This window comes from Scophthalmus maximus, chromosome 10 (genome assembly GCF_022379125.1).
Source record: "Scophthalmus maximus strain ysfricsl-2021 chromosome 10, ASM2237912v1, whole genome shotgun sequence".
In the NCBI taxonomy this organism is placed as follows: domain Eukaryota; kingdom Metazoa; phylum Chordata; class Actinopteri; order Pleuronectiformes; family Scophthalmidae; genus Scophthalmus; species Scophthalmus maximus.
In genome coordinates, this window is record NC_061524.1 from 19,480,001 (window position 1) to 19,492,500 (window position 12,500).

At 43.3% G+C, this 12,500-nt stretch overlaps 2 protein-coding genes across 6 annotated transcripts in view; one reads left to right on the forward strand and one right to left on the reverse strand.

Moving 5' to 3' along the window:
• polr3glb (RNA polymerase III subunit GL b) overlaps window positions 1–5,584 on the forward strand; it is a 5,894-nt gene extending 310 nt beyond the window's left edge. The window contains exons 1-8 of one of the 3 annotated variants that reach the window (XM_035609179.2): window positions 1–421; window positions 889–1,032; window positions 1,386–1,515; window positions 1,661–1,729; window positions 1,938–1,994; window positions 3,186–3,271; window positions 3,362–3,478; window positions 3,578–5,584. The exon at window positions 1–421 is cut by the window's left edge and continues 108 nt beyond it. In XM_035609179.2, coding sequence (XP_035465072.1) covers window positions 925–1,032; window positions 1,386–1,515; window positions 1,661–1,729; window positions 1,938–1,994; window positions 3,186–3,271; window positions 3,362–3,478; window positions 3,578–3,664 — 654 coding nt within the window. In that variant the 5' untranslated portion in view covers window positions 1–421; window positions 889–924 and the 3' untranslated portion in view covers window positions 3,665–5,584. The remainder of the gene's footprint in view (window positions 422–888; window positions 1,033–1,385; window positions 1,516–1,660; window positions 1,730–1,937; window positions 1,995–3,185; window positions 3,272–3,361; window positions 3,479–3,577) is intronic. The other 2 variants (XM_035609178.2, XM_035609180.2) reach the window with 2 other exon arrangements.
• Window positions 5,585–8,311: 2,727 nt separating this feature from the next.
• Window positions 8,312–12,500, reverse strand: part of bnipl (BCL2 interacting protein like) — a 13,895-nt gene continuing 9,706 nt past the window's right edge. For all 3 annotated transcript variants that reach the window (XM_035609173.1, XM_035609171.2, XM_035609172.1), the window contains 2 exons: window positions 11,470–11,568; window positions 8,312–8,608 (listed from right to left, as the gene is read on the reverse strand). In XM_035609173.1, coding sequence (XP_035465066.1) covers window positions 8,584–8,608; window positions 11,470–11,568 — 124 coding nt within the window. In that variant the 3' untranslated portion in view covers window positions 8,312–8,583. The remainder of the gene's footprint in view (window positions 8,609–11,469; window positions 11,569–12,500) is intronic.

Genomic DNA, 12,500 nt, shown 5'->3' on the forward strand with positions numbered 1-12,500 from the left:
GCTCACTGCTGCTAACAGAGCTCACTGCTGCTAACAGAGCTAACTGCTGCTAACAGAGCTAACTGCTGCTAACAGAGCTTACTACTGCTAACAGAGCTAACCGCTGCTAACACGGCTAACTGCTGATAACAGAGCTAACTGCTACTAACAGAGCTAACTGCTGCTAACAAAGCTTACTGCTGCTAACACGGCTAACCGCTGCTAACACGACTAACCGCTGCTAACACAGCTAACTGCTGCTAACAGTGCTAACCGCTGCTAACAGAGCTAACCGCTGCTAACAAAGCTAACAGCTGTTAACAGACCTTCACCTAACACCAGCAGATACTATTAATACACATGTTAGCAGCTGTTAGCAGCGGTAACTTAGGCCTGCCAACTTTGTCACTATGAAATAAGGGACACAAGGTGACCTGCCGGGGTATGGTTTTGTGTAAATATGCAGTGTATTGTTTTAAGCCATTTGTCATAATGATAGCTAATATATTAATTAAATATCAACACATAACTCTCACACTTTGGCGACAGACCGTAGGTTTAATAATAGTTTGTCAATTTACAGCAGGTATATCTAGGAACATTTTTTGATCGGCCTCAGAAACTGAGCAGAACGATCAGAGAAGCAAACTCAGCTTCGGAAAAATCACCAAACAAGATGTAAACAAAGTCATCAAAGAAACTGTCCGAGTGTTTAACCACGGTCGAGAAAGACAATCGGACGACGAGCAGTCAAAAAGTCACAGCTTTAATACAGGAGATATCGAGCTTGATCACAAACGCACACACACACACACACACACACACACACACACATACACACTGTGTGATGGACAGGTGGAGGTGTGTGTGACACAATAACGTTTAAATTTTTCTGGTTTGTCCTTTCAGGACCCAGGCTGACCTCCGGTCTGACGACCAGCAGCGATGGCGGGTCGAGGTGGGAGGACGATGAGCTTCAGTATGGACGCTGTCGGCATCAACAGAGGAGACAGTTTACCTCCCAGCATGCAACAGCCGACGCCTGCTTTCCCTGTAAGCCACAGAGACCAAACCCTGCTCACACATGAGGCCTGGGGGCCCGTGCTGCCGCCGCAGGGGGCCCTAACCCAATTACACCCGAGTCAATTAGAAGTCATGACGACAGTCTGACTGTCTGACCTGTTACTCCAACTTGAACACACACACATACACACACCTTACTGTCTGACATCACTTCCTCTGTATATCATCATCTCTGATGTCAGCAACAACAGTGAATCGATGTAGAGTATAGATGTTTTCTCACTGAGTGTTCATCACTGGATTCAGCTGCTTTTATTGTGACATTGTGTGTGTGTGTTCTGTCTGTCTGTGTGTGTGTGTGTGTGTGTGTACATGTTGTCCAGGCGATGGAGCAGAAGCCCCTCCCCCTGGCAGGTGGGGAGGAGGCAGAGTATCTGTTGGCTCTCAAACAGGAGTTCAGAGGCGCCATGAGGAGTCGACCTTGCTTCATCCAACCAGCCGCTGCACGCAGAGGTCAGAGGTCACAACACACACACACACATCTGTCTGTACTTGTGAGGACGTTCACTGACTGAACCTTCAAACAGTCAGATGATCAAATTATGTCTATGATGAATAAGTTGTATTGTAAAGGTGTGTGTATGTGTTTCCTGTACAGACGTGGAGAGGTACTCTGATAAATATCACAGCAGCGAGCAGACGGACACTCAGCTGGACTGGACTCCAGGTGAGACGTCCCTCTGATCAATACAGTCCTGATCCCCATGGATTGATTCGTTAATAACTCGACAGAGAGAGATTGAAGTGCATGGTGGGAGTTGTAGTCCTGTGTGTGATATAATGAGCTTATCACGGTCTGTCGTGAGCTGTTGCTTAAATATCATGTGTTGTTGATGTGTTGTTGATGTGGTGTTGATGTGTTGTTGTTGTTTCAGACCTGAAGAGATTTCCCAGAGAGCTCAGAGTCCTCGTCAGGAAACCTCACAGAGACGGTCAGTACAACAAGTAATCTTATTATACATCGTAATGTACAGTCTAGTTTACAGCAATGTGTCGCAACTACATGGTGATGGATGACAGATGATGGATGATGATGATGGATGATGATGATGATGGATGACAGATGATGGATGATGATGGATGATGATGATGGCTGATGGATGACAGAAAATGGATGATGATGATGATGATGGATGACAGATGATGGATGATGATGGATGATGGATGACAGATGATGGATGATGATGATGTATAATGGATGATGATGATGATGGATGACAGATGATGATAACAGATGGTGGATGATGATGGATGACAGATGATAGATGATAGATGGATGATAATGATGATGACGGATGACAGATGATGGATGATGGATGACAGATGATGGATGATGATGATGGATAATGGATGATGACGATGATGGATGACAGATGATGGATGATGGATGACAGATGATGGATGATGATGATGGATAATGGATGATGACGATGATGGATGACAGATGGTGGATGATGATGGATGACAGATGATAGATGATAGATGGATGATGATGATGGATGACAGATGATGGATGGCAGATGATGGATGAGAGATGTAGAATGATGATGGATGATGATGACAGATGATGGATAATGGATGATTATGATGATGATGATGATGGATAACAGATGATGGGTGATGATGATGACAGATGATGGATGACAGATGATGGGTGATGAATGATGATGATGGATGACAGATGATGGATAATGATGGATGACAGATAATGGATGACAGATGATGGATGATGATGATGGATGACAGATGATGGATGATGATGGATGATGGATGATGATGATGGTGGTTGATGATGATGATGGATGACGGATGATGGATGATGATGATGACGGATGATGGATGGTGATGATGGATGATGATGGATGACAGATGATGGATGACAGATGTTGGATGATGGATGATGATGGATGATAGATGATGGATGATGTTGGATGATGGTGGTTGATGATGATGATGGATGATGATGATGGATGATGGATGATGATGATGGATGATGATGATGATGATGATGGATGATGGATGGTGATGATGGATGACAGATGATTGGTGACAAATGATGGATGACCGATGATGGATGATGACAGATGATGGATGTATATATTAATGTGTGTCCGTCTCGTCAGGCGTGACTGTGAGTCGCTCTGTCGCTCCATGTGACCAGAAGAAGAAGCGAGTGAAAGAGAAGGAGGAAGTTCTGCTCACACTGGAGGTGAAGTAACGAGAGTCACGTGGTCATGAGAGAGAACATGTCACGATATCTGATATCTGATTAAAATAATGTTCACCTTCACTTCCACGGAGTCAGACCCTGGAGAAGAAGGAGCAGCAGAGTTCAGAGGAGGAGGAGGAGGAGAAGAAGAAACAGGAGGAGGAGGAGGCCGAGGTAGAGGAGGAGTACGAGGAAGAGTTCGAGGAGGTGAGGACGATCAATATCTGTGGTCGTGTTAAATGAAATAATGTAATGATCAATCATCAATAATCAGAGTGTCTTTGTGTCCCTGCTCCTCATCTGCAGGAGACGGACTACATCATGTCCTACTTCGATAACGGAGAGGACTTCGGAGGAGACAGTGACGACCCCATGGATGAGGCTATTTACTGAAACACACACACACACACACACACACACACACACACACACACACACGCACACACACACACACACACGGTGTCAGCAGCGTCTGTTCTGACCTGAGTGGCCTGCAGGAGGCGCCACTGTCTGGTGGAGGAGACCTGATCATTCACTCAGTGACTTAATCAATGAAACTGGAAATAATGTGTGAAAACTCGTCATCGGAGGGAATGTTGTTGGAGAATTGACTGTTGAATGTGATGATGATCATAATCATAATAAACAGCAGGTTTTAGGCGAGGTCATCGTTTCCTGTCTCTACATGACGGACAGTTCAATTCTTATTTTATTGTATACAGTCGGTGATCATCTTTATATACAGTCACCGATCGTCTTTATACACAGTCAGTGATCGTCTTCATATACAGTCAGGGATTGATGAATTAATCATGTTATAGATAAAACACATTATACAATAATAAAACAAATGAACAAACTTCAGTTCAATTAAATACAAATGTTATCATGAGTGAGTACGTTGGCACGTCTGATATAAATGTTTCTTAATCAATATTGTCCTGCTTCGTCCACAAACAGTCATATGTAACGTTCTTTATGGTCAAACAATCTGCACACAGCCCGACAACTGCTGACTCAGACCAATCAGAACCTCCCAGGAGCAGTGAGGCACTGAGTTCTGCTCAGTCACCAAACAGGTTTCACTTGTTGGAGCCCTGGAAGAGACCAGGGACGACACCATCCCAAAGATCTAGTAGCCAGTATACACACCACTAAAGGTACATGATACAAAATTCAATACCACGGTTTAAAACAAAGTACAGGAACAATAATTCTTAAACAATTACTCCTTTATTAAAACAATATTTGAACATTAACAACAATAGTGTCATGTAGCCTTCAAATAATAAATGAAAAGAAACAATTTAACGCTACAAAAAAGATGCACTATGCAATCCACTTTATTATGGCACAGCTCGACTGTTTTTAAACCTCATGGCTTCTAGATATAATAAATACAAATAAGCAACTCTTCATATGGTTGAAAATAAAAACAGTGGCAGATAGTCTTCAAGTATTTCAAACAATACTTGGATGTAGAATCATATTGTGTGAAGAGCTTCTGATGTGGTGCTGACTCTGCTCCTGGTGGCCCCCTCCTCCACACTTTGAATATGATGTTAATATGAATTGAACTCTTTGAACTGATCTTGATGTCTGTCTGTCAGCTGGTGACTCCGTGGTTTGAAATGCACAACGTCATCGTTTGCATATCATCCGCCTCTTGTCGGGACGGATCACACCTCGTTCTTGTCCAGTGTGCTGGAGGGAGTTCTTCTTCTTCTCACTAAAAACAAAAGAAAACAAAAACGTACAATATGATTAGATTCTCCCTCATACCTTTATTTTTCCCTGAGGTTCTGTATGAAATGACTTTAACATTCGTTCGGCGAGTCTTGCTGTGAAATGTCCACACTATTCAGTTTCATCTTTCTGAGATTCTGCCTGAGTCGTGTTCTCTTGGTCCCATATGTTTGACAGTGTAATCTGATGTGTTCTATCGTTGTACACTTTCCTGAGTTATGTTTTCCTATTTTGAATAGTGTACTATTAGGTCCGGTATTTCCAAATCTGAGTCTTGTTATGATTGTCTCCTCTGTTCCATAGCATCTCCCTTTCCTTTCCTTCTCCCACTGTTTTTGCCAAATGCTTCTCAATTATCATTCCCCTGATTTCTGTTGTGCTCATGCTCACTGTGATGTCAATCACATGATGTCTTTTCCTTGTCGCCTGCTTTGCAATTTTGTTTTGCATTTCATTTCCTATTATACCCAAATGTGCTGGAACCCAAAGGAAATGTACCGTGAGACCCATCATGTGCATTTTGTACAGAGTTTGTTGTATTTCTATTAAAATGTCTTTCCTACTGTCTGTGTGGCTGCTACTAATACTGAGTCATGATGAGCTTGAGTCAGAACAAGTTGTTGTCTTCAGTGGTCTTATTTCTTCCACCCATTGTACTGCTCAAAGAAATGCCAACATCTCCCCGGTGTATATCGATAACCCATCACTGATTCGTTTCCTGCTTGTGACTTTGAACTCTGGTACTGTTACTGCTGTTGCTACTTTGCCATCAGAGCTTTTTGATGCGTCTGTGTAAACCTGTACAAAACCATATTAACTATCAATTCGTTCCTGTACACTGAACCAGTTAATCTTGTGTCTGTTCTTTTCTAAAAGTGTTAAATCCACGGTGGCATCTGGGAGTATCCAAGGTGGAATTACTGACATTGGTACTATTGGACTGACATTCAACTTATGTACTTGTAGTTTCTCACATTTCCTTTGAACTTCCCATCCAAAACTTCTCATTCTCCTCCTCTCCTTCTCCCAACAGGGTTTAAGAATGTTCCTCCCTGTGCCCTTGTAACCGTCCCCAATAATGTATTTCTAATTGTATTCTCCTCATTTAAAGTGACATTTCCCCCAGCACTACTTGTAATGCTGCTGATGGTGTAGATTTAAATGCTCCTGTGCACAATCTTAGCGTCTGATATTGTATCCTGTCTAACCTTTGTAACGTTGTTTTTGCTGCTGACCCATATACTATGGACCCATAATCTAGAACTGACCTGATCAATCCCGTGTAGATGGCCTTCATCGCTGCTCTGCTAGCCCCCCACTTGGAGGGACTTCTTCTTCTTCTTCTTCTTTACTGTTTGAGGACAGACTACAACACCTGTAGACGTGTATGCTGCCCCCCTTCAGTTCCAGAAGAATTACTGCCTCGGTTCCTACGCAACTGCAGAAAAACAAGTACCGTGCGGATTTCAGAAAGTTTGGGCCGACTTGGTACCGTAGTATCGGTTCCGGTGACAACCCGAGAAGAGACATGGGGAAAAAATGTACTTTTCCGAGAACTCCCAAAAGCTGTAACGTAACTAAAGGTGATTGCTAATGATTTGAACCAGAGCTGAAAGTGAATCCACCAGACGTCGCTCACTTGTGTTCAAATGTCTTTGTGTCTGACTCCACACTCCTCCCATGTGTCGTGGACGTTGTCATTCATCCAGGTCATAGTTGAATCAGGAGCGAGTGGACTTTCTTTGGCATTTCTTGAAGTCGTTTCACCAAGTCCGGACGCTCCGCTGTTGTGTTTGTCTTCTGTCACTGAGCTGAACTGAGTCTCTCCACATCGTCTCCAACACGTTCACCAACCAGTGAGTAAAATGTGTCTCACACACGTTCGTCAACAAAAGTCTCATTTAAAGTGAAATGATGATCAAACAAATCAAGTTAAAGTGAAATGATGATTGAAATGAATAAAGTGAAATGTTTCTCACCGAGCTGACGATACGCCATGTTTGTCTCTTGCAGTCAGTGGATTTTCGTTTTTTTCACTTCCGTTTCCTGTAGAACCTGTAGGGCCTGTGGAACCTGTGGGGCCTGTGGAACCTGTGGGGCCTGTGGAACCTGTAGAACCTGTAGGGCCTGTAGGGCCTGTACAACCTGTAGGGCCTGTGGAACCTGTAGGGCCTGTGGAACCTGTGGAACCTGTAGAACCTGTAGAACCTGTAGGGCCTGTGGAACCTGTGGGGCCTGTACAACCTGTGGGGCCTGTAGGGCCTGTGGAACCTGTGGGGCCTGTACAACCTGTAGGGCCTATGGAACCTGTGGGGCCTGTAGAACCTGCAGGGCCTGTAGGGCCTGTGGAACCTGACCCACTACCCATTTCTTTTTTGTAATCCATCGGTAGCCTCTTCTTCCCTGTCCCCCACAGCCTATCAGAGAGCAATTCATTCTGTGATCTAAAAATCTATTGGCTCATTGTGTCATGTGACACAATTTCGATGTATCGTGAATTCAGACAGGAGGTCGACTCTCATTCATCCTGGCTGTCACATATTCACACATGCGCACCGTCAGTTTGGTCATTGCTGTGATCAGCTGTTAGTCAGCTGGTCCCCTCCATCCAATAGCATCGCAACACACCTGGCTAGTTAGCCTATCATCTTGCTGCTGTCTGTTCAAATATGGTTCTCTCTCTGCCTCAGTCCTCTCACCTTCCTCCTCCTCATCACCGCCCAGTTGGTCCAGACTCAGATGATTCTTCAATCCATCGAGCACCAGGGTCTGGACTTTCTCCATCGCATATCAATATTCATATATCATCACATATCGTCCCTTTCAACCTGTAATAAATATAGTTTCGTCATTCACCCGTCTCTCCTGATTGAACAAACTGTCAGTAAAGTAATTCTATTTCCTCAGGGTCCGCGAGCTGCTGGTTCTGTCCGTCTACACAGTCCTGGTTCTGTAAATGAAAACTAAAGCCTGGAGACACATTACCCAGCCCATGACTCGAGGCCTCGTGGTTAGCGTGTGTTTCCTCTACACGAGGATCAGGACAGTAAATCAAACATTAAACTGCTCTACCTGAATAATGAAGTGAGGAGAGGCTGTGATTGGCTGCTTCACTGACATAAAGAAAACTCCAGGAAATGTGATGTTCTCTCAAAGTAGTAAGAGGAACTTGAATGTTCTGTGTGTGAGTCACTGAGACTGAGAGCACCCCATGCTGGAGAGAAGAGGAATGTTCTGGATTGTTCCGCGTCTCTTGACTGTTTCCAGCAGAAACTGTTAACAAAAACACTGAAGAACGTTTCAGGAGTTTTATTGATTTTATCTTTTCAAACAGAACACAGAAGAATGTACATGAACAGATGTTCCGGTGGTCAAACCTATGTTCCACCGGTTCTCTGCTCCGTAGAGTTCTTTATTTACACCTGCACTTTGTTCCACAGACGTTCCACAACGAGGTTCAGAGAACCACTGCAGTGTGTTTTCTGTGCAGGCAGGAGGTCAGAGGTCAGCGGGCTGAGAGGCTCCCAATGACCTTTGACCTTTTGGATCCATCCAGTTCATTTTTGTCATCTGTTCAACTGCTCATCAAACCTGCAAGAATATAACAAATCAGCATCAGGTTGTTAGGAGAACCACAGGAGAACCAAAAGAGAACCACAGAAGAAGCGTGACAGTAGAAGACAGTAGAACCATGACAGTGGAAGACAGTAGAACCGTGGCAGTAGACGGTTGAACCGAGACAGTAGAAGACAGTAGAACCGAGACTGTAGAAGACAGTAGAACTGTGACAGTTGAACACAGTAGAACCGTGACAGTAGGACACAGTAGAACCGCGACAGTAGAACCATGACAGTAGAACCGTGACAATAAAAGGCAGAAGGACCGTGACAGTATAAGACAGTAGAACTGTGACAGCAGAACACAGTCGAACCGTGACAGTAGAACACAGTAGAACCGTGACAGTAGAAACTTGACAGTAGAACCATGACAGTAGGACACAGTAGAACCGTGACAGTAGAGGACAGTAGGACCAAGACAGTGGAAGACAGTAGAACAGTGGCAGTAGACTGTTGGACCGAGACAGTAGAATGGAGAATGTAGAAGACAGTAGAACTGTGACAGTAGAACACAGTAGAACCATGACAGTTGAACCGTGACAATAAAAGGCAGAAGGACCGTGACAGTATAAGACAGTAGAACTGTGACAGCAGAACACAGTCGAACCGTGACAGTAGAACACAGTAGAACCGTGACAGTAGAAACTTGACAGTAGAACCATGACAGTAGGACACAGTAGAACCGTGACAGTAGAACCGTGACAGTAGAGGACAGTAGGACCAAGACAGTGGAAGACAGTAGAACAGTGGCAGTAGACTGTTGGACGGAGACAGTAGAATCGAGAATGTAGAAGACAGTAGAACTGTGACAGTAGAACACAGTAGAACCATGACAGTTGAACCGTAACAGTAAGACACAGTAGAACTGTGACAGTAGAACCATGACAGTAGGACCGTGACAGTAGAAGACAGTAGAACCGTGACAGTAGGACACAGTAGAACCATGACAGTAGAAGACAGTAGGACCGTGACAGTAGAACCTTGACAGTAGAAGACAGTAGAACTGAGATAGTAGAAGACAGTAGAAGACCTAGACAGTAGAAGACAGTAAAACCGAGACAGTAGAAGACAGTAGAACCGTGACAGTATAAAACAGTAGAACCATGACAGTAGAAGACAGTAGAACTGTGACAGTAGAAGACAGTAGAACCGTGACAGTAGAAAACAGTAGAACCGTGACAGTAGAAGACAGTATTACCGTGACAGTAGAAGACAGTAGGACGCTGACAGTAGAACCGTGACAGTAGACAGTAGAGCCGAGACAGTAAAAGACAGTAGAACCAAGACAGTAGAAGACAGTAGAACTGTGACGGTAGAACACAGTAGAACCGTGATAGTAGAACCATGACAGCAGAAGACAGTAGAACCGTGACAGTAGAACCGTGACAGTAGGACACAGTAGAACCGTGATAGTAGAAACAAGACAGTGGAAGACAGTAGAACCGTTGCAGTAGAACCGTGACAGTAGAAGACAGTTGAACCGAGACAGTAGAAGACAGTAGAACCATGACAGTAGAAGACAGTAGAACCGTGACAGTAGAACCGTGACAGTAGGACACAGTAGAACCGTGACAGTAGAAACAAGTCAGTGGAAGACAGTAGAACCGTTGCAGTAGAACCGTGACAGTAGAAGACAGTTGAACCGAGACAGTAGAAGACAGTAGAACCATGACAGTAGAAGACAGTAGAACCGTGACAGTAGAAGACAGTAGAACAGTGACAGTAGAAGACAGTGGAAGACAGCAGAAGACAGTAGGACCATGACAGTAGAACCGTGACAGTAGAAGACAGTTGAACAGAGACAGTAGAAGACAGTAGAACCATGACAGTAGAAGACAGTAGAACCGTGACAGTAGAAGACAGTAGAACAGTGACAGTAGAAGACAGCAGAAGACAGCAGAAGACAGTAGGACCATAACAGTAGAACCGTGACAGTAGAAGACAGTAGAACAGTGAGAGTAGAAGACAGTAGAACCATGACAGTAGAAGACAGTAGAACCGTGACAGTAGAAGACAGTAGAACAGTGAGAGTAGAAGACAGTAGAAGACAGCAGAAGACAGTAGGACCATGACAGTAGAACCGTGACAGTAGAAGACAGTTGAACCGAGACAGTAGAAGACAGTAGAACCATGACAGTAGAAGACAGTAGAACCGTGACAGTAGAAGACAGTAGAACAGTGAGAGTAGAAGACAGTAGAAGACAGCAGAAGACAGTAGGACCATAACAGTAGAACCGTGACAGTAGAAGACAGTTGAACCGAGACAGTAGAAGACAGTAGAACCATGACAGTAGAAGACAGTAGAACCGTGACAGTAGAAGACAGTAGAACAGTGAGAGTAGAAGACAGTAGAAGACAGCAGAAGACAGTAGGACCATGACAGTAGAACCGTGACAGTAGAAGACAGTTGAACCGAGACAGTAGAAGACAGTAGAACATGACAGTAGAAGACAGTAGAACCGTGACAGTAGAAGACAGTAGAACAGTGAGAGTAGAAGACAGTAGAAGACAGCAGAAGACAGTAGGACCATGACAGTAGAACCGTGACAGTAGAAGACAGTTGAACCGAGACAGTAGAAGACAGTAGAACATGACAGTAGAAGACAGTAGAACCGTGACAGTAGAAGACAGTAGAACAGTGAGAGTAGAAGACAGTAGAAGACAGTAGAACATGACAGTAGAAGACAGTAGAACCGTGACAGTAGAAGACAGTAGAACAGTGAGAGTAGAAGACAGTAGAAGACAGCAGAAGACAGTAGGACCGTGACAGTAGAACCGTGACAGTAGAAGACAGTGGAAGACAGTAGAACCGAGACAGTAGAACACTGGTCTCACTGGCGGACGGCGTCTGGGATCTGCAGTCTGTCTGTGGGGACGAGCTCTGAAAGCTGCTGAAGACTTGGCACAAAGCGAATCTTCCTGCTGAACTTATCACTGTGGACAGATGTCAGAGGTCAGGACAGAGGTAAGGGCAGAGGTCAGAGAGCTTGTGCTTCTTGTTGCAAACGAATCTGCTTCCTGGTGTAAGGGTGTTGACTAAAGACTGTATATAAAACTACAGGCTGTATATAAAACCATAGACTTTATATAAAACTACAGACTGTATATAAAACTATAGACTGCATATTATATAATAGACAGTATATAAAACCGCAGACTGTATATAAAACTACAGACTGTATATAAAACCTCAGACTGTATATAAAACCACAGAATGTATATAAAACTACAGACTGTATATAAAACCACAGACTTTATATAAAACTACAGACTGTATAGAAAACTATAGACTGCATATTATATTATAGACTGTATATAAAACCGCAGACTGTATATAAAACTACAGACTGTATATAAAACTATAGACTGCATATTATATTATAGACTGTATATAAAACCGCAGACTGTATATAAAACTACAGACTGTATATAAAACTATAGACTGCATATTATATTATAGACTGTATATAAAACTGCAGACTGTATATAAAACTACAGACTGTATATAAAACCGCAGACTGTATATAAAACCACAGAATGTATATAAAACTACAGATTGTATATAAAACCACAGACTTTATATAAAACTACAGACTGTATATAAAACTATAGACTGTATATTAAATTATAGACTGTATATAAAACCGCAGACTGTATATAAAACTACAGACTGTATATAAAACCGCAGACTGTATATAAAACCACAGGCTGTAAATAAAAAAACACAGACTGCATATAAAATTACAGACTGTATATAAAACCCCAGACTGTATATAAAACCGCAGACTGTATATAAAACCGCAGACTGTATATAAAACCACAGGCTGTAAATAAAAAAACACAGACTGCATACAAAATTACAGACT